Genomic DNA, 22,463 nt, shown 5'->3' on the forward strand with positions numbered 1-22,463 from the left:
ATCCACATGCAGGAAACGGAACCACATGGTTTCACAAAATAAACCCCTCTTGGAAAATAATGTATTGTTTTAGAAGTCAATTTTGACTTCTAAAGTCAACCGTGGTTCAAGAATCCCAGATAAATCTAACACCGCCTGTGCCTCAAAAGGACGTTAATTCGCTGAATAATATCAGTCAAGTGCCTTACTGAGATCCAGTAGATAAGATACTTTGCGTGCACTTGCAAAAATCAAGGCTGCGCCCTTTTAGCTTGCAAACTGTTTACTCTGTGACAGGACACTGGCTAGGGGTAATATTTACAGTAACAGGTAGGCAGGTCGGCCGAGGCACACCTGGAGTGACGTCACCGGAGCAGTCTGACGGACAGTCGGGGAAGCAGATGGGAAGTTGGCGAGGCACGAAAGCAGCGCCGACTCGCCTTGTTTTTAATGAAAACACAAACTTTTGGACGCATCGCAAAAGGAGGCGAGACCCGCTGGACCGAGTTGCATAGAAAAAAGGTAAATAAACTCGACATCCGACAAACTGCAAATGACGGTTAAACGATTGACAGTTTACAGATCAAATCTTTTTTGTTTGTGTGTGTTTCGGGGTTTTTTCTGCCCTACAAAAACTTGTGACTTCTGGTGTCGTTTTCCGATGTTATTGGCGTGCAGAGTAAAGTGCGTTTTATTTACGGAGAAAAAAAATACGCCGCTTTGCAGAAAGATTAACGCAAGTAAAGACTGAGAGAATGGTTAATTAACGCGGTTCACCTGGAGTCAATCTGCAGGATATTTTTGTTCGTGGAAAAGCGAAAGCTCTCCTCTCGTGTGAAGACGTGTAGCACAGTGGGAAAGGTGGGATTACACTAGGTGTAGCAGACTGGAAAAACTCGACGTCCGTGTCCAAGATCACGGGGGGGACACACCTAGGGGATCATGTCTTTAGTGATGTCAATCGTCTGTTTTTATTTCTCTCTTTGCTGTCATTTCTTAATTAAAATACTATTTGCCATTTAATTACAATGGCTTGATTTTTTTTCTCGGGTATTAAACCGAAGGCATAACAAGACCAGTACAAAGTTCAGGGCACACTTGTATATTTACATACAGTATACCTGATAGGGCAGCTGAAAAGATCGGACTGGTTTCTAATCATTTTATCACCATTTGATTTCTAACTTGGATTCTAGGTCTGATGTCAAATGATGTCTGACACTTGTCCCGAAAACGTTTGTTTTAATACTAGTATTTCTGGTTCCTTGCACAGTCTGTGCGTGTGGTTTTATTCCTGATTGTTGCTGTCCCTGTTCAGCAGGACAGAGGAGGGGGGTATTCACCGGTGGGTGCGGGGGAGCAGACGGTGTCCAGGTCAGTGGGAGGGAGTTAGTAACCATCACGAGCTCCTCGCGATGACTGGGAAACCCCCCGCGTGGCAGCCGGTGTCGAGATAGTCATGCGAAGGGAGCGCAAAGTCTGCTGAATAAATCCGACTTTGTTAGTGCTCTCTCGTTTTTTAGATGCTTAAAAAGAATATACAGTGTTCTGAAACGCGTACTCCCTCGTTTTATCTATTCTTCTTAGTTTTTAGTCCCTTTGGAACGGGATGTTTGCATATGTCATGTAGCAGAAAGGAATGAGTGCTTTTCCTTGGTTTATCTGTATTTGGCTTCGTTCCTCTGAGGTTTTTTTTTATAATAGAGGACTTTTTGTTTTTATTTTGTCCCAGTTCCTAATATCAGGTAACTTTCACTGTTCAGAATGCAGCCCAGAATGTGTCTCTTACACATATTTGATCTTTCCCCCCCAAAGACACGGGACCTGACCTGCGTGTTTTTGTCTCTGCGCGCAGTATGACCAGCAGTATATTGTTCGCTTCTGGCTGAGAGACCCAGAGGTACAGCAAGCCGTGTGCCGAGTCTGGCAGGATGTATAGAAAATCAGGGCAGGGGCCGAGCAGCGGGATGTCTCAGCGCCGGTCTGATGGCTTCGTGGGAGATCAGGCTCCCCTCTTGTTGGAGAACCAGTTCGCCTCCGATCTGCAGCTGGACAGCCAATCCGGACCTCTGGTGAAGAGGGTCAGCCAGTCCCGGGGCTCTCCCCCACAACCCCACGTGACCGGCGCCCCCTCTGCTCAGGAGGAGAAGGCGGCAAAGGCCCAGATTGTTCTGAGCACCGAAAGCAAGGCCGCCCTGAAGCTGGGCACCCAGCAGATCATCCCCAAGAACCTGGCCGTGGCCAGCCGGACCAAGGTGCGCTACCACACCACCGTCGTCACCCTGCCAGTGCCCCTGGAGCCCGCGCAGGACAAGCGGGCCTCTGCCCCGGCTCTGGAGGTGTCCTGGGACGGCCACGAGAGTGACGAGGAGGACTGCACGCTGGCGAGGAACCGGCGGAACCAGTCGTACCGGGCCGCCGTGAAGAGCCTGGACAACGGCGCCCTGCCGCTGCCCGCCACGCTGTCCGCCCTCAAGCCCGTCTCGGAGGAGAAAGAGCCCGTCTCCCAGCCCCCGCGAAGCAGCGGCCGAAGCCCTGGCCGCAAGGTGAGGCCTGAGAATGGTTTCCCCGTTGCTGCGTGTGTATTTCCTGTCAAGAAAAAAAAAATGTGTGTTGGACGAAAAATCCTTTTTTTTTAATCAGATTTCTTTACACCGCCAAGTCCAGCCTGTCATGAAACGTCCGCAGCTGTATTCTGAAGCTGCTACTGCTCTGAACCTACAAAGTGAGAGCTTGCGGATACCCCATAGCTGTGTGAGCTGGCATAGCAAACCACAACCAAAAATCACAGTTGCGGGAAAAAAAACTGGTTTCTTGCAGCCTGTTGTGGCATGTTTCTTTCTGTGCACAGGGTAAAAGCACTGCGTTGTTTTAAATATAGAAACAAAGGACTGTACTTGTGTGCAGGACAGAGGACTGACACCTTCTAAAGAAAGCTCTCGTTCATGGGGTTTTGTATCTCTTGGATGGTCTATTTTGTAGCAGAGGTGGAGCAAACTGTCTCCTCTTAGGAGCTGATAAGGACCTAGGGTATGAATTCCTTCTCATAATGATGTATTTATTTCCTAGTTTGTCATGGACACATGTAGAAACAGGTCATGAACGATGCAACCCCTTGCAGGCGAATGTGGAGGTGCTGTCCTCCTCTGTTTTTGTCAGAGTCTCTGCCTTGGTGTGTCACCCAAACTGTGCTAGCTGGAGGACTCCGATCACAAGAGCTTTGCGTTGCGCAATTTTGCGTTGTGGTGTGGGAGAGCAAGGAGGCAAAGGTTATGGCTTGGAGAAATAAAGCAATTGTACATTAAGAAATTCAGCAGTGTAACATTGCTGTTAGGTTACTGGTGACTCTTTAGTCCTTAGTTTTTGTCAGTTGCAATGCAAGACTTGGGCATTTTAAGCTAGTCCTGTTTGTTCATCCCTGGAGTGAGAGACACTGGCCCATGGATCCCATCAGAGGCTGTGGCACATGAGGTTAGACACTGTGCTGTAAGAGCTGGATCTGACGTTAAGAAATGTTATATTTCTATATTCCACTTTCGACATGCTCGGCCCCTCTATCTTAAATGTCCTGGTTGAGCTCAGCACTTCAGAAATGAATGAAGTGGGTCTTCTCAGTGTGAACAAGTTTGAATCCCTTGGAATTATACAAATGAAAGCCATTTTTGTCCTTAACAATATTTCAAGCCATTTTTGAGTAATTCTTACTGTCAGGACCTATTCCAGGGCTCCCAAGTGCTTAAATGTGTTTTGCTGTGTGCACATACTGTATTTCAAAGGAAAGGAATTAAAGTAGATGCCTGGCTTCATCAGTTAAAACTCCAAGATGTGGTTTTTGAAAATTTGAAGCCCTAAAAGCAGCACAAGCCTCTCAGTCAGCCTTCGTATTCTCCCTCTTGCTTGCAATAAGTCACTGTTACTATGGGAGGAGGAGACGGCGAAAATTTTAAATAGAATGAGAATACAGTGATGATGCTTTATTTCCAGGACGGTTTCCTTCCTGTTTTATTCTGATGCCGATTAAAGCTTACTATTCTCACATCCCCACTTCTATAAACTGAGAGAGCGGCTAGTTTTTTTGAGAGGGGGTGGGGGGGTGGGGGGATTAGGAAGTGGAAATAAACTCCACATCCTAAAAAAATGGATGCATCTCCAAAAAGAAGAGGCATAATGCATGCTACTTACTCATAGCTGGGCTGTGGCCATGCCATGGAGCCTCTTGTATACCTGACTGGTAAACTGGTGCTGCTGCTGTCTTTCATGCAGAGAACCCTGGGACGGAAGAGGAACACGAAGCACAGCGGCTCTTTCAAAGATGGTACGTGACCCTTGTGTTTTAGGGGTGGGGTGTGGGCATCATGCGGGTGGGCTGTCCTTGGAAAGATGAGAGAACTTTAGTTAACTTGTAAAACACCAAATGGTGTTTGACATGTTGGTACTAATTGAGGGTTCCATAACCATTTTCTGTATTCTGTGGTTTTACCATGATTTGGTGAAAGTTTTGGAGTATAAAGGGAGATCTCCTTCTTCTCATAAACACTCCACTTTCATAATAAGAACACCAAGTAAGAGTTCCACAATTGAAGGGCTACTATGTTTCTAGTTTGGGTTCTTTCAGCGATTATTTTCCTGTTAATTTGAAGTGAAGTTAGAACAGGGGTACCAGTTCACAGTAAATCGTGGAACAGCTGTTGCCTTGGAGTTTAATTTTTGAAACTGGGTTTTGTGTTAGTGAGAAGTTGACCAAGTAAATCGCTCTGCTTTGCCTGTGTGACGCCTTTTCACTATCTAGTGAATTGGACTCTTGCAGATGTTCTGTGTACGGCCAGGGTTGAGCACCTCAGTGGTTCTGATTGGCTGTCAGAAACCAGATATCACTCAGTTTACGACCAATCCGCTCGCCACGCCCCAAGCAGACCCTGTCTGTAGAACTTTCACACCAATGATGATGTCACAGTCATGATGAGAGGCACATCAACACTGACCAGTCAGCTTCCTGTTGGATTTTAACATTACGATTGAAGCATGTCAGGGAGGACTTTAAAAACTCAGTTACTAGAGAGCACGTGCATCTGCAATCCACGACTTTGAGCAGCTCAGAATTCTTCATTTTAAAGAACTATTTATGAATTACAGTGAGATTTCAGACTTTGTGAAAGGAAGATATATATATTAATAGGAATTTTCTAAATGGAATATTTACCACGATGTGTGTTCCTCTAATGAATCATCATACATGCTGAGCAGTCTGGCTGTTAAGCTGAGGCACCATACAGTAGCTGCAGAGCTCGCACTGCTTTGGCAATGGAATATTTTAAGCCTGCCTGCCATCACTGACTGGGTGATTTGAATGAGAAACTGGTTCTGGACGGGAGGTGTCAGATGTTGCAGTGGAGTGTCACCTCCCTGCGCGAGGCGGCAGGGAGCTGGTGATCACACGGAGAGGGGGGGGTTGTTCTTTTCCACCCCCGCGTGGCGCGGGACACCAGGGGCAGCGGGCCCATGGGTGAGGCGTGGCGGCGTCTGTCGCTGGCCACCAGCTCCCTGCAGCTGTCCCTGGACTTCGGCGGGGACGAGGTCTCCGTCTCGGAGGCTTTCTGCTCCTTCCTGACCCGCCTGCTGTCCGCAGAGCCTCGGCTGTACCAGGAGATCCGGGAGCGCGGCCTGCACTCCACCAACCAGAACACCGACGACGAGCTGCTGGACGACTTCGTGCAGCTGGAGCACCCCGAGCCCGACCAGGGCATCGTGGTGAAGAGCTACCGGCCGGCGCAGGTCACCTGGAGCCAGCTGCCACAGGTGAGAGACTGCTCCTCTCCTCCCTGCGGAGCAGCAGTGGTGCCGTGTGGGGGGACAGAGAGTATATTTCATCATGTCTCCAGGTTCTGGAGTTTGTTACACAACAGAATTGGGGGCTTAGTGATGGCAGTATTTGTACTGTATGTAGTCTTGTGTTATTTATCGGAGCCTTGTTTGGTCCAGTAGTGTTTTTAATGTGCTCAGTTGAAAACCAGTGTGCAGTGGATGTAAGAAGGCATGGGATACAGAACCCTGAAAGAGAGCAGTGTTTCATTGCTTTTTTCTGTTCAATACAGGATAAGTGAGAGCCGAGTACAGAGCTAGAAGACTTGTGTTGGTGGTTTATTTGCAGCTTCAGCTTAATCTTCGAGAATCTTTATCAGATTGGTAGATCTAGTTTTGTTTCAGATATTCCTCATCATTTTTTCACTTCTTTTGTAAATGTAATTGTCACTTCATCCCGACAGAGCCCAGCTAATAGAGCTATACAGACTGTTTTGTTTTATGCATACCGGGTTTTTATAAGCAAAGTAATAATCGGAACAGCACAAGTTTATAAGCTTTGTGCATTTATATAACTTAATCCCACTTGTGTGTCTGTGCATTCGATCTTTCTCAAACTGGGGTAACACACAGTTCCAGTACCAGTACTTGGTAGCTGACTTTTGCTGGCTTGTATACAGCAGCCTTCACTAGGTCTGATTTTGTGGTAATTTCCTTTCTACTGTGCATAGAAGGACTGAATAGGATTGCAAATTTTAGCTGTCAATGAAAGACCGTACTTTTTTACCTCTGCAGTATATAAATTATTGTTTATTTTTAATACCGAGATCCTCTTTCAATTTACACACTGTAGTTGTTGATGCGGTTTGCCTGGAATGTCGTGAATTTACAAAGCTTGGGGTTACTCTCAGAACTGCAGGGGACAGTGGGTTGTGCTCTTTTCTGTCACAGTTGTCACATGGTTAGCTTTACCAGGTGGTCTAGGAGGGCTTGTTTAGTTTGAACAAGAAGCTGTAATACTATAGCTTTTTCAGTTCACACTGCACTGTGCAATCGGAGACAGTCTTAAGAAGCTGCACCTTACCCAAGCTAAAGACGGAGATGCATGCCAGAACACCTCAGTGTATTTACAGTCCTCTGGGAAAAAAGAAACTGGACCAACCTGATCATCGACTCCTAGGGAAATTAGAAAAAATGACACTGGAGGGAGAAAATGATACTTGTTCTTCTAAGGGCTCAGAGTTGAATTTGGAAGTGCAGTGATCATCAGCAATGTGATCATTTATTATGACAAGAAAAAGCACTGAAAACATCACTCTGTGAGACAGTGTTAAAATATCAGCTGGGATTCAATAATGGTTCGGAAGCCAATAAAATGTTTGTGTCACTGTTTGTATGAGCAGGCAAATTGGTGTCATATATTAGTAAAGTAATGAATTGCTCAACCAACACCATCCTCTGAGTTTATCGAACTGTGGAAATAGCCATTAAGCAGATAATACACTTCTCTTTATATCACTTTCACTTAACTCATGCTTCATTTTTGTATGCCCAGTTTTAATATGCACATTTCAGTACAATACTCTGAGTTAATAGTGAGATCACCATGCTGCCTTCCTTTTAGGTGCAGGAACAAGGTATTCTTCAGAGGATCTCAGCAGAGGAGCGCAAACGACAAGAGGTAAGAGGATGAAATATGGTCAGAAAAGAGTTTGAAATTAGTCAACCTTTTTAAAACATAAGTGTGTTTTTAAACTGTAAAGAAAAGCATGCTCTTGGGTGAAGAAATGTGGAGGAGCACCAGACCAAAACGTGTTGAGTCCTGTAGCAACTGGTTTCTGCTAAAGCAGAGCTCTCTATATGCCTGAGCAGGAAATACCTAGTAAGGCAAATCTGCCAGGGAGGTGTGACTTGACAGGACTTTGTACTGTTTTACATAATAGGTCTAAAAGCACAGTGGTTTTTAGAACATCGAGGCCTTGCTTTATAAGAAAAGCCATCGTGCTACTCTGTTGTTTAATTGGTATCTGAAAGCTGATGGTTGTGGTATGTTTACTGGGAGCCTTTTAGTCCAGAAAAGTGTTTTAGTGGAATTCGTTTTGGATTATCTGTTCTCGTTATAGATGTGCTGCAGCTGGAGCTCACTTTTGTCATGTCAGTGAGGCCCACCCTGCCTTTCTGTCTCTGTGCCTGTGGTCTTCAAGCTTCCTGTGCTTTATCTGATTCATCTATTTCTCTGAGCTCCTTCCCCTCAAAATCAAAACTGGCTTATCCAGTTTTCCACATGAATTTAGATTTTGGGATAAATATCAGCAACCGGCATGACCAGCTGTATGGCCATCTGCGTCGAGCCATTTACAATGCCAGGAGACAAAATACCAGTGTTTGTGTCTTCTCTGTTTTGTGCCTGGTGCCCTTCAATAGTTTATCATCTGCTAATTTCAATAAATCGGACTCATGCGATGAATTCCACAGGATGCGCCTGTGGAGTCGGATTTAATTCTTGTGGCATTTACTGAATCCTGTTATCCGCCAGGCCATCTTCGAGATCATCACATCCGAATACTCCTACCTGCACAGTCTGGGCATCCTGGTCCGTCTGTTCAAGGGGAGCAAGGAGCTGCGCCGGACCATGAACAGCACTGAGCACCATCACCTCTTCTCCAACATCTCTGACATCCAGGCGGTCAGCCAGCGGTGAGCACTTTGCCCAGGGGGCAGGAGGGGCAGGGTGTCTGTGTAGCAGGTTTTGTGTCTCCCACGAGCATTCACACAGAAGCTTCAGGGTACATTTCCCTGCAAGGCATATGTTGCTCCTTGCTTACCTTTTAATTCAAAGGTATTGTATCTCTAACCGGTTTGTGGTTTGGGATTTTTTTTTTCTGCTTCAGTCAAAACTGGAAAGAGCTGGAGCAGGCTGGCGTCTCTGCTCTTTCCTCTTGGACAGGTTGGTGTAGGTTTCCCACTGCAGCCAATGGGGACAGAATTTAGGCTATTGCACAACTGTGTACACATGAGCTGTCAAGAGAGGCTTCTGGTGGAAGCAGCCCAGGCTTTGGCGTGACTTGTGTGGCAATCATGTTACACATTAAGCCAAATGCCACAGGCGGGGTTTTTGCAGAGTTGAAAGCAGAAGTGAACTCATCCAGCAGGTTTTATTAATTGACTCACAGTACCTTTCACAGGAATAGTCATTGTAAGTTTAGAGAAAATCGTCGAAGGCATAGAGCACAGTAATGTGACAGCGAACGGTTGCATTTTGTCATCAGAGAAGTTACCTCCAGAGGGATTGTGATACATGAAGTGTTATGACAATTTAATGTTAAAGTTTGATAAACTGAGTGGTATTATACTTAGATCAAAATAATTACATCACTAGAGTCAGGATTCTTCTAATCAGAAGGCTGATCTTCTTATTTTCCAAATTTAAATGACCACAGTTATGTGTTTACCTACACCCAGAGGCATTAACAACACAGGAAATGTGTTGAACACAGAGATTTAAGGTTGATTAAACTGATTACTGTCTTTGTCCAGTGTAATTTGACTCATGCTTGCTTTTTCTTCCTTAGTCTTAGGAATAGCAGGCTGTGTCTTAACAAGCTTATGAAACTTGTTCCTTTGCTATCAGAACCTGGCTGAGGTTACTTATCTCCCAGATGTACTGTACGTGTACCTGCTTGTTTGATCTTTTCCTGGCGATAGGAGAGCTGCCTGTTTTCTTGGTTCAGTCTGATGCAATAGGCACTTCTGGCTGAAAAGAAACATGCTCGAAAGTAAACTACTTAAAAAGACATTAACGCTGCACGTTACTATTTCAAAGGTGTCTGATTTATGTTTAGAATCTTGTGTGCTTTTTTTTCCCTCTCTCTCCTGAAACTGCAGATAAAATGTACAGCAATTGGATTTCCTCCACATAAGTTGAAGGTCAACTGTTGTATATGAAGCGTTACAAACTTTTAAGCCTAGAATTTAATAGCTTTGGAAGCTGTCACTTGCCTTTGGCGTGATATCTAAAAAGGAAGTCATATCTAGCATAGTTGCAGGAGGGGAAACCTGGGAACAGATGTTCAGTTTTGAATGGAAGGAATGTAGGGAAATGCAAAATGGTGTTATCTATGCAGCATAGTCCCCAGATTAATGTAATGGTTAATGATTATGTTTTACAACTGTTCGCTTTTTGTCGCCACAGGAATGGAAAGTGACTAATGGAAAGAGTTACAGCAATCAAAACATTACAATTCAGACTTGGCAATTTAGGTACAGGAGTGTCCTTCTCAGATTATTTTAGATGTTCTGAGGACAGTATTGTGTTATGGTCAAAAGAGGATAGTCTTTCTTCTTTCCTGAAGGAGTTAGGCTCCCTTGAGCTGAAAGGCACACACATGTAGCAGTGCATGTTACAGAAAGTGCTGTCACACCCCTGTAACCTAGACTGGGTAGAATTCTCCAGTGGCAGTGGCACAGTTGAGTTCACCACTGTCTAGGGATAGAGCCCAGAGGGACTGGGTTTGAATCCTGGCAGGGGTAGCTGTACCCATCCCTCATATACGGTTTATTCAATTACAGTCAGATTAAGCAAAATCCTTTTCTCTTCTACTCGGTAGAATAAACTCTTGCACTTAAAGTTACATAAACAGGAAGCAGTATGGGTGCTTCTCACTGCAGGGTGAGATGTTGCACTTGCAAAACGTCTGCCCACACTGTAGGAGGTGCCACACTTTGTGACGCAGTTCTTCACTAGCTTGTAACGTAAGGAAAACTAAATTAGTCTTTTAGTCTTGCACAGACCTGCTTGGGTTTCTTTAGGGCACTTGTCTTTCCTTCCAGGCGCTCAGCATGTTCCCCGCCTGTTACTCCAGGCTGAATACAGTCGAAATGAACCTGATGTCTTTGATTTCTCTGAAGCGGTGTCTCACAAGGCAGGACACACCCAGCAGGATCACACTGCAGCAGTAATCTACACCATATTACAGTAAAGCAGTTTACCAGTGGTGAAAAAAAACCCTTTCCTTCAAACAAAAAGAAAATTAAGCTGTCTGGGTGTTAGTTTACTGCTGTTGCAAGTACATTAAACAGTCTAACATATACTTCTATCTAGCAGTAGCTATACACCAGTTTTGATCTAATTATTTTCTTCCAAATTAAACTTTCTTAGCTCAGAGTTTCCCAGCTTTTTTGTGTGTGAAGGGGAAATGCTTTTTGATGCAAAAAATAAACTTCTCAGATACAGCTAGCAAATATGCTTTTTTGCTTGTTTGTTGTTTCAAGTTCAATACTTTAGTTATAGTGGAGTGAATTACTCTTTGTCTCCTATAAAAATTCCACTGGGGTTTATGGCAGAACCTGCTTTACAGCTTCCAGCTGTGTTTTTAGTAGAGCATATGCAAAGCATAGAGTTTAATGTTTGCGAAGCTGCATTGATCACATTGAATCTGATGCTACAGTTGTCTGAAGGCTGGCTTCACCCATTGTCTTCACTGGGATTATAGACCTTCAGGCATCTAAACCTGTTCTTTCTAGACATGCAGTGCTTATTCAATAAAATGTGTTACATTGCTAAACTATATGAATAAACACTCAACAGTGGAAATTAACAACACACTCCCAGCCACATGTATTGTCTTGTTATTGGTCTGTACGTTGAGTTGTTTGTTGTACTGCAGGGTTTTGCAAGGCACTGTGACGTAATGGTGGAGTAATTGTTTTTGCTAATTAACACTGTTACATATTTTATGTCTATGGTTTGGCCCAAGCTGTATGTGCTCAGGGTAGGGACTTTCTCTCTGTCGATTGTTATGTATCACTGAGTGTCTGACCATCACACAGAGGTGAATTAATTTGCGGGTTGGCCAGTGGCCAGTCTCATTCCTCGGTGAAGAATTGGTTGTAAATTGGTTGTAACACTGTCTCTGTGACCGCAGCTCCTGGGTGCTCCTGTCCTGCTGTGTGCTTGGAATGCTGGCAGAGTGGTATGGTTTGACAGGTTCAGCATCGGAAAATTTCTCTTATATCCTCCCCTAACAGTAATGGGGGAAAAAAAACTTGTACAAATTCAATAGAAACAGAGTTTGGCCTTTGAGAGCTGAAGAATGTCAAGCGTCTGACCTGCTGGGATTTACAGTAGCTGCTATTTATCTGGTTAAATCTGGTGAGGAGTGATTTCTTCATTGGCAGTAGAACACAGCTTTCCATTGATTTTACTACTTAAACTGGGCGCAGGTGGGTCAAGCTGTTTCTGCTTGACATAGCTATAAAGTTAGTTCAGGTCTATGATGAAGGAGAAGTTATTCCTCTTTAGCTGTAGCTGAGTAATACGTAAGGTGCATATTGATAACCTCGTGACTCAATTTACATTGACAGTGATTTTAAAAGCAGTTTTTAAAAACTACATGGAACTTCATACAAGCCCCGACACAAATCATCACAAATAGCAGATGTTTGGCTGTGCTGATTTCTTCTTAAGACGAACGCAAATGTGTCTGGCACAATGTCTGTGTTGATTGAAAACCTGGACCCTAGGGAGCTGTTTATATTAATGCAACTCTTCTGCACTTGTCAGATGTCTTTGCTGTTGTCTGCAGTGGACACAGGGAATCTGTTCTTTCACCTACTGGCTTTCAAAGGAGTGAAGTTTATCAACATAGATTATAACAGTCTTCTGTGATGCCTTATTCATAACACCTAGTAGATGCTCCAATCATTCTGCCCTATTATTTGCAAGTAAGTCAAAGACAATAAAAGAAATGTACCACTGAAGAACTTGCTTGCTGTTGAATACTTTTATTTTAGCTTTGGGGTTTGAGTTGTTTTTGTAGTTTTTCAGGGCTGAAAGGCGTGTGCCTCATGAACATCTAACTGAGAGAATTTCTATGTCTATTACCCAAGCTTAACAGAAACACAAAACTAACTAAGCCCCTCTGTCAGCTCTGGAGTGCAATACATCAATGCTTTGGAGAATGTATTTCTCTAACACTTTTAAGTGCTATTTTTGTCATACCTCTTCATGCTGAGCATTATTATAAAAGTGCTTTACAATGTCAGGTTACAATAGCTAAAAGCAAATGCAGTTTGCAGTAAGTGTTCTGTATATTGCAGATCATGACTGTACACTGTTTTGTGATAGACAAGGAAGAAATTAACCTCCGGCCTTAAACCCATGTTTTATTTTCAGGTTCTTTGAGGACCTGGAAAAGCGACACAAGGAAAACCCAGTGATCAGAGACATCAGTGATATCGTGCAGAACCATGCCGCCAACTACTTCAACCCTTACATCATCTACTGCTCCAATGAGATGTACCAGCAGAGGACCCTGCAGAAGCTGCTGTGAGCAGAATAGGGGGGGCAATTAAAAAGAATCAAAGGAAACTTGCAGTTCGATTAATCATTGATCTGATGTTAGATAGGCCATTGCAAAATAAAACAGTTGGATGTTAACCAACAGAGCTGCAATCCTAGGATTATTTTTTTCTAGATTTACTAGATTTGGTGTGCAAAATGCAAATCAGCTGGAAACATTTGGCCCTGGGCTTTTCATTCTTTTTTGAAAAATGACAACTATCAGGATTCCAGCTTTCAGCTTTCAGCAAGCAAAAACTCTGATTTCACAGTATATTCGTCTTGAACATTTTCAGCAGCGTTCTTGGAATTAATGATATGAGCTCCCCTGCTTCATTGTACAAGAAGCTACACCTACTATAACAAGACAGTTTACACATCATTGACTTCCTTCTTTACAGTTCCTATACAGTAGAACGTGCTCTCAATCAGTGGCATAATTATACAATGGCCCCTGTTACTTAACAAGGGGCAAAACTTATTTTCTTTGTAGCCTTGTTAGGTATGTCCTACAGATGGAATTATTTTAATAACGTCATGTTACATACCATTGCTTTTTAAAGGAGGGCTCATTTTCATGATCCATCTCTTGTATCCCCTGGTTTCTGCCTGTGTGTGTGACACTCAGCTCGAGCAACAGTGCCTTCAAGGAGGTCCTGAAGCAGATCGAGGTCAGCGAGGACTGCGGAGCCCTGCCCATGATCTCCTTCCTCATCCTGCCCATGCAGAGAGTCACCCGCCTGCCCCTGCTCATGGATGTGAGAGACTGCGTTGAATTATTTCTGAGCTGGTTATGTTTATCAGACATACTCTATTGTATTAGGGTTACACCTGTTCACAATGTCCCCCAGGTGAAATCGGCATAAAAAAGAAGCTGTATCGTGTCACAGAACTAGGCCCCCTTTTTACCCTCTAAAAACATTTTACTGAATATTTGGACAGTGGTATTCCTTTTTTTTTAAATGACAGAAATACAGCAAATCAGAGAACAGTTGATAAATATGACCCCATGTCTATCACAGCTCCCTTCCTCTGCACAAAACATCGCAGTTTGAAGCCTGGCTGGCAGATTTATATTCTTCTTGTTTATTGTTTGTTATTAAATACATTTGTCATCATTCCTCCTTTTTAGTACAGGGGAAATGCTGTGATGGGTTAAGAAAACAAGTCTGCCACACTTGTATTTTCATTCGCATATCGAAACAACAATTTTATTAAAGAAACTAGAGAAGAGCTCTGTCCCGTAGTGAACTTCAGTGGAGCCCCCTGACTGTAGCAGGCTTTGCAATGTAGTGTTTCCAAAACCTTAAGACAATGTATACTAATATGAGCCATTACATCTCATGTTAAAATGTACTGTTTATAAAATGTAAAGGAAAAAATACATTTTTATTTGCAAAGAAAGTCAGGTGAACAGATCTGCAAGAGATATCTGTAGTACTTTAGAAAAGTCAGCTGACTGCAAATAAAGAGGTGCCGCTTTCTCCTCCCCCCAGACCATCTGCCAGAAGACCCCTCCTGATACTCTGGAGTACAGCGCAGCAGTCTGGGCCCTGAAGGCCATCAGTAAGGTACTGTAGTCCTCTCATTCAGAGATTGTTGAGATCGAGATTAACATGGTGATGAAGTAATCATGGAGCAAATACTAGGAACCCTAGGAGTGTCTCATTGATATAAAATACTGTATATCATACCCAGTGTTAAAAAGTTCTGTCATATACTGTACAGTGGAATTATATCTGTGTGTGATGATGAGTAATATTTAGGGGTATCAGAGGAGGGTTTTGCATGTTCCTTATCCCAGACATTTATATTGTGTTACTCTTGTTCCCACTAGAACATCTGCATTATCGCACACGAGTCTGAAATGTTCACCCTGCACTGACAAGTATAGCAAGAACATTTTAATGGGATAGTTTTTCTATTATTTCAAGCTACCTGCTAGTCCACTGTGAAAAGGGTCACACAGTTGATTTCATTCCTTTGTAAATGCGCTTTGAAAAGTAAAACCGTAAAAGTGCATTATTCTCTTAGCTTTCTTTTGTTTGCCTCCTCTGCATTTCCAGCCAAGGCCTCTCGTTTCTTTATTTCCTTTGGTGCACATACCAGTCATAATTCAACCCATATGGAGAGGCAGAGTCCAGTTCACTGCGTCCTGTAAACATCTGAGTTAAAGGGAAATGTGCTTTTTTGTATCACACACAGTTGCCTGGAATCAATTATTTTTTCCTCTGAGGATCATTCTATAACTTCAACTACTTATGTACTTTGTATCAGATACATGGCAAAATAGATAGATAATACTTTATTAATCCCGTAGGGAAATTAGGATCCAGAATCCAGAATCGATTCTCAAGAAATGCACTCTATTGCTCTATTCAGTTAAGAGGGTGCCTTTTTAGAGCAGCCTGTCCAGTTTCTCCTCCATATTTACCTCTGTTGTGGAGACGTGTCCTGACTGCAGTGCCTCTCTGTTTTTTAGCTGGTAAAACAGTGCAATGATGGAGCCAGGAGAATGGAGAGGACAGAGCAGATGTACACCATCCAGAAACAGATGGAGTTTGGCAAGATAAAGGTATTCTTTATAAGACCAGGTGCTGACCTGGAGCTGATGCTTCTAATAGCCACAGTATTAGGAAGCCCCACCAAATAATCAGTTGAGGGTATTTGAAGAATGGCTGGAACTTCTATTCCATCTTTCTGGCAGGTTCATTTTCAGCTAAGATTGGGATGAGGTTGCAGAATTGAACTCACTCCAGGAAGACTTTGCCTGCCATTAAAAGAGTCAGTACTTTTGACTTGAGGGTTCCTAATATCTTGGCCACTTTGTATACTACCAATATTATTGTTTTTTTATTATTGTTTCATCCTGACTCACAATTTTTTTACTGGAACACTAGTAACAGTATCATGTAGATCTGAACATCATGTACACCATCATGTACCGTGGTTCTGAAGAGCCGATTTTATAGGTCAAGCTTAAATCTTCTCGTAAAGACTTGGAACACGTTTTGCTCAATTTGGCAGATAAATTGGTTGAACTCAGATCTGTAATGACCAGGTGTGGTCCTTGAAAACATCAGGGTATTGGGGATTGTCTTTTCATCTCATCGCTAAATTACATAAGTGCTCAAATCCCATGTTCCAGTGATGAAACCAAATGTTTTAAGACTGACCCATAACACCAGCTGGATTGGAGCTCTCCAGGAACAGGGATGGACATCCCTGGTGTAGTACATAAACTGCAGGATACTTAGCTTATATTTCCCAGTATTTCTGTGTATTGTTTTTGAGTTCAGGACTTTGTGCAAAGTGGTAGTGTTGGTGCAGTTCCAATTGATAAATACAGATTGGCATTCTGTATGTCATATGGCTGAGATTTCTATATAATTCTCCAAAAGCGTCCCTAACTGCCCCATCAGTACGTCAGGAATACGCCAGACGTTGCGAGGTAAACGGAAGTGGAATCCTGTCCTCAGCTCGGGCTTCAAAATGATGTCCAGCCTGTTGTGTCCCTCAGCCTTTTCCCCTCATCTCGGCCTCTCGGTGGCTACTGAAGCGAGGGGAGCTGGCTGTCTGCACGGAAGAGCTCAGCATCTTCTGGAAGGCGTTCAGCAACAAGAGCTACTACCTGTTCCTCTTCAATGACGTGCTTATCGTCACCAGGAAGAAGAGGTCAGTACACCCATCCCGGTTTCCCTTCTGCAGTTCTGCTCACTGCAGGTGCTATACAGCATAGCTGCCTTTACATCCAGAGGGCAAAGTCCAGGACTGGTCTTTAGTATAGAACACTAGGGCATCCTACAGAGCTGCGGTTTACAATCTAAGAAAATGCAGTTTATTTTATGCTGCAGTGCATGGATTTAATGGTATTGGCCAGTTGAGTAGAGCCTGGTCTTTCACACTTGTTTTATACTTGTTGTGCTCAGAACACTATTAGATTAAACATACCATAGTGACCACCTCTGCATTTTCCCACGCAAGAGCTTGTAACCTAACTAGGAGTCTCATTTGGTTTGGGTGCTAGTGAGATTTAATTAAAAAAAGGAATTGTTGTTGCTAGTGACTGTTTTATTGTACTGGGTCCTTTGAGAATGTGTGAGGGAATGCTAAAGTAAAAATGTATCCAGTTTCCTTTTTTAATTTAAATATTAAGATTATCCTCAAAATCAAAAACTCTCAACACTTTGCATAACTATTTTTATACTTAATAGTACAAATGACTGAAGAACTCTGACATGATCTTGTATTCCAAAGCATCTATGCACTTCTTATTCTACAGAATATCGTAAAGTTAAGTGTATTAATCGATTTTCAGAATGGTGGAATTCAGACTTTTTTATAATGCTCAACCAAGTAAAAGTAGGAGGTGAGCCTGGTCTCATCTGGTCGTCATGGTCTTCTACTGTTGGAATTTCGTTTTTGAAGAAGCTCCCTTCTGATGAGACTCTCTTCCAGTGCGTAGGACTGGGAGGCTGTATCCAAGCTTCATTTTGAATTCCAGGGCTGCTACGAGAGGTCATGACCTCACATTCCGAGCTGCGCGACACAAACATGACCAGTATAGCAAGTAGACAGGGAGGGAACAGAGCCTCTTAATCCTGGGCAGAAGGAAACCATTTAAGAGCTTCTGTGCCCGAGAGTCCTAGATTATACCAAAAGGTTTCACTGTCTGTTTTTGGGTACATCAGGTTAATTCTGATGTGCTGGAAAGATTATTGTCTTTGTGGTTTTTGATGAGCTGAAATGAAAGAGGAAGCACACTTTTATTGGTGCTCTCCGGGGTAAAGCAGTCCAGCGCTATCACCCTGAAATCTGAGATTGCTTTCTCTGCTCCTACCATACATACATGCACTAGACTTTCCTTTTCCATTACAGCTTTCTAACATTTGCCTCCCATTACAGCTGCTATGAACTTCTATCATGTTTCAGTCATGGTGTTTTCCTCCAAATAGGTGAGGGTGGAAATACCGTTAGTGTTATACTGCTAATGCCATTGACACCCCAGGTGTGCTGAATTTGGATTTTTTCAAGATGCTTTCTAATCATTTGAATTTTTCAGAGCTTGTTAATGTTCATACATTGTTTTCTATATACTTTACATATACATCATCTGCAAATTGCTTATGGCAAGGGCTGCATCATGACGTTATGTAGTTATTATGTGATAGGTTTTTCCTCCTTGTTTCTTGTCTACCTTAATATGCATTAGATTGATTTTTCCCAGTGGGCAGTCTGCCTAATTCATAGAGGGGTTAATTTATGTACTATACTGCAGACAGTTTGCCTGTATTTTTTTTGCATGAATCATAAATGTGTTGTTATTGTGGTCAACGTCTGATATTCTGATACGATGACTCTTCTGCTCTTTTTCTCTGGGGTGAAGTAGGATGCTGCTAGAATAAGTAAATCTCCGTCTCTTTAACTGTCTGTCCTGTTAATTTCATGCCCGTCTGGGTGCAGTGAGGAGAGCTATGTGGTGATGGACTATGCCACTGTGGAGAACGTGGAGGTGGACATCCTGGACAAGAGCGAGGTCCAGCCCTCACCCACTGGAAAACTCACGGGCAGCTCCTCCCTGTACTCGCTGAAGGTCCTGATGAAGAAGAACAGCGAGGGACGTGCAGAGCAGATCGCCCTGGTCACGGAGAGCCAGTCAGTCACCTCTCTCACCATTATTCTAATGTGAACGGGAATTTGTCAGGACGGGATTACCACCCTGATTTTAACCCTGCATCGGTGTTATTTAGAGACAGCACCCAGCTGTAGTCTTTTCATTTTCAGGCTTAGAAAAACATGTTTCCGGGTATATTATAACTGTAGAAGTATAATAAATTTTCCCCCTGATTGTAATCTTCAGGGACCAAACAGTGTAGTGGGCAGTAAGCTGTGAGACTCCTGGTGGGTTCGAGTCCCAGTTACATGAATGTGTGAATAACCAGTGTTTTGAAAAGGGGCACGTGCATTTTCATGTGCATTACTTCCTGTTGAGATTCTTTGAGTCATAACTCTTGACTGAACCTTGCAATGGTTCAAGTACTGTTGTGAGTAAGTTTTGCGCTCCCTCTAGTGGTCACGTCTCATCCCTCCCTTCTCTCCAGCGCAATAAAATGCAAACCGGCTGTTCTTGTTCTTGTTTTCTTGTTTTGTTTGTCAGGATCGAGCGGGCTCGCTGGGTAACAGCTCTGCGGAGACACAAGCAGGCTAAAAACATTAATAAAGAAGGTACAGCTTGGTCAAATTACAGAAATCCATTTTGTACAAAAAGAATATACTGTATGTAGCCCACTTTACTATCTCCTGCCTTTCCTGGACAGGGATAGCAACTTGAAACTGAACTGGAAAGCACAAAAGGTTCTGACAAATTTGATTTTTTTAAATAATCTTCCGTGTTTCCATGTATGTTTCCAGGTTGTTTATTTTTGTTTTGGTATGTTTTACTGCAGAGAAGGTAATGCGTCCCTCATGTCCTCTCTGGGATCAGCCCAGCTAGAATGAAGAGAATCGACATGTGTCTTGATTCATCACATAGAAACAGGATAGTGTGGAGAATCTCTTGCATTGTCAAAGTGTTAGGACTGAGGGGATTCAGTCTATAATGAAAGGGAACTGGAGTTTGATGATTGTCTTCCATAACTATCCCAATAACATATGTAGAATGAAGTAGGTTATAGCCATATCAGCATTTCTGCTTAATATTGGGATTTCCTGTGTAGCAGTTTCAAAATGGTGAGAATTAAGTGTATGTTGATTATTTACCTTGAAAGAATGCAGCAGTGACTGACAGTGGCAGAATTAAGGGGGGTGCAGTATTTCAGAAACAACATACATCTGTGCAGGCCAGTACACAACATGTGCTGGAGAGAATGTAGTGTCTGTGAGTGTTAGGAGGACGCTGAAGCTCTGTGGTGTAGTTCTGGGGACGAGAGTAGGATTCCGGTGGTGTGAACCTGCATGTTGCCTTTCAGAGCTACCCCAGTTTGAGGTGATCAAAGCCTACATGCCGAAGGAGCCCGACGAGCTGGGGCTGCAACAGGCAGACGTGGTCCTGGTCCTGCAGAAGGAGGAGGGTAAGGGACAGGAGGCGCTGGGGGTGACACAGGAAGGACTGGACCTTTGCGTCCAGTTTAGTTCAACTTATTTTAAACTTCATGCTTAAGAAAGAGAGGGGGGTCACCTGTTGTAACTCTGTGGCCATATGAAGCTAGATAGGACCCCTGCAGGAGTTTGACATTGTTGAGCAGCAGGTCAGTCTACAGAAGTTACATTCTGTGCTGGGATTTAAATATAAATTCATACCCAATATGCACTTTTTCCTAATGGTAACACAGTAGATTGCTTACATTTAATGTATAAAAAGCACCCAGAAATGAATAGGGGTACACTGGTGTAGACTCTCTCTACTAGGCTTTCTAGGTTCCTTCATGCATACTTGTATTCCAACTCCCCTGAACTGTCCAGTGACGTCGTGACTAACATTTGGAGAGCTGGGGGTAGAGGAGACTGACCAGTGAGAGGGAGAGCACAGTGGGCACCGCTGGGCTGGGAGAAGGGAGGGGCACGGAGGGCAGGTGGTTGACCTCTCTTTGCCATCGCAGGCTGGTACCATGGCGAGAGGCTCCGGGACGGAGAGCATGGCTGGTTCCCCGCCAGCTGCGCCAACGAGATCACCAACCGGGTGGCCGTGGAGCGCAACGTGCGGCGCATGGAGAGGCTGCGCAAGGAGACCAACGTGTGAGACCGGCAGCACGGCCGCCTGGACACGCCCACCGCTCTGTGGGGAGAGCGCAGACCTCCGTCCACCCCGAACCCCCGTACTGCGACGTCCAGGAGAATCTCTCAGCCCTTCTCCTGCCGGCTTGCGGATTAGTTCAATACCTTCGGATCCAATACATTCCCCTCCATTATCCTCCCAGCACATGGAGTATAATGGGCATGAAGACCAGCATGATAACAGACCTGCAACAGCACTGACTGTGCATTGTCTTCACTGGAGCACTAAGGTCAGGGACAAATCACCTTTTTCCCCATTTCATATAATGGATCTAAAGAGTTCGGTGGATTGCAGCTGCATAGATTTCTGGGGACTGTATATTCAGAATCTGTTTCTTACTGCTGAACTTTCTTAGATCTGGCTTTGATGTCCTTCCAGGAACTGCCCGAGCAGGGTTCAGAAAGTGAGGGTCTTGCACACACTGGAAAGGCTTTGCGGCCAAAGAGGCCAAAGAGTGAGGAAAATGGAAGTGAAATGCGTCTGTATTTATGGTTATCGATGGAGTAGAAACCTTTAACAGATTTTTTACATGTTTTTTAAAGACTTAATCTGTGCTATTAACTGGGAGATTTGTGTTGAATATAGTTACAATGAATTAAATTTACATTTAAGTGTATGACATTTTTGGTGTATACTTTATAGCCAAATCTGTCATTTAGGATAACGACAAATATTGTGCATGCAAAGTGCCTTGAGCAGCACCAAAACGTGTTCCACACAGTGCCCATATTTTATCAATGCAGTGATAAGCCATAAAGGGCTGATGGGAACTAGTTACATTTTTAATGGCAAAATTGATAACCGCATCCATAACATAATTTAGCTGATTAAAGTACATTCAGAGACTTGGAAGTGTGCACAAGGACTTGAATGTATTACTGTGCAAATGGAAATGTTGGTAATGCTGAAGCAGACTTCATACAGGATCATGTGCATCACTGTCACTGGCTGCTTCCTGATGTGCACTGCTGTGCTCAGCACGCAATCTGAATGTGTTCTCAGGTGCCCTCTGAGCCTTTACCTGAAGGTGTCACTGCTGCATTTCCAACTTTATATAATTAGTAGACTTGTGTAGGATGAAGAAAAATTTTGTCAATCCATAAAACTGTGTGATATTCGCTAGATGGTTCATGTAGATAGCATGTTTTTTTTTTTATCTGTAAATCTGCACAGGAAAACTAAACCCAGTAAGCACACAGGGTTGAGAAGGCAAAAGGGAAAGAAAAATCAGGTTTGTGGTTTTTGAAGAATTTTACAGCTGTGAGAAAGCCTTGCTTTTTTCATTTCTTTTTGTCATTGTCCATTTTATTCAACATAAGGGAAAAGGGAAAGGGTGTGAATATTTTTCATGCATATATTGTAGGTCAAAGGGTGATTTGTACAAATGTGTTAATAGGAAGAGTATGTGGTAAATGAATTTATATGTTCAGAATAAATGTTGCCTAAATTCAGGAGAAGAGCACTTTGTTGTTTGAGCCTGCTCTGACAAGATGATGGTGGTCATCTTCCATGTTATAGGGCATTGCTGTGTGGAAAGACCTGTCAGGCAAAGTATTTCTCATGCCTATCCTT

The 22,463-nt window shown here is 43.4% G+C and overlaps 1 protein-coding gene across 2 annotated transcripts; it reads left to right on the forward strand.

The window, feature by feature from the left end:
• The first annotated feature begins 236 nt into the window (after positions 1-236).
• arhgef16 (Rho guanine nucleotide exchange factor (GEF) 16) lies at positions 237-22,342 on the forward strand. 2 transcript variants are annotated; one of them, XM_015337293.2, is made up of 15 exons: positions 237-501; positions 1,795-2,525; positions 4,243-4,294; positions 5,606-5,775; positions 7,403-7,459; positions 8,315-8,475; positions 12,953-13,105; positions 13,746-13,875; positions 14,614-14,688; positions 15,600-15,692; positions 16,638-16,792; positions 18,581-18,772; positions 19,275-19,342; positions 20,086-20,187; positions 20,716-22,342. In XM_015337293.2, exons 2-15 carry the CDS (start codon positions 1,911-1,913, stop codon positions 20,853-20,855), a joined length of 2,163 nt encoding a protein of 720 aa, XP_015192779.2. In that variant the 5' UTR covers positions 237-501; positions 1,795-1,910; the 3' UTR covers positions 20,856-22,342. The 2 variants fall into 2 exon arrangements, with proteins under 2 accessions (XP_015192779.2, XP_006642114.3); XM_006642051.3 differs by having other exon boundaries at positions 1,835-2,525.
• Positions 22,343-22,463: the final 121 nt, after the last annotated feature.

Source organism: Lepisosteus oculatus, chromosome 25, assembly GCF_040954835.1.
Source record: "Lepisosteus oculatus isolate fLepOcu1 chromosome 25, fLepOcu1.hap2, whole genome shotgun sequence".
NCBI classification, from domain to species: Eukaryota; Metazoa; Chordata; class Actinopteri; order Semionotiformes; family Lepisosteidae; genus Lepisosteus; species Lepisosteus oculatus.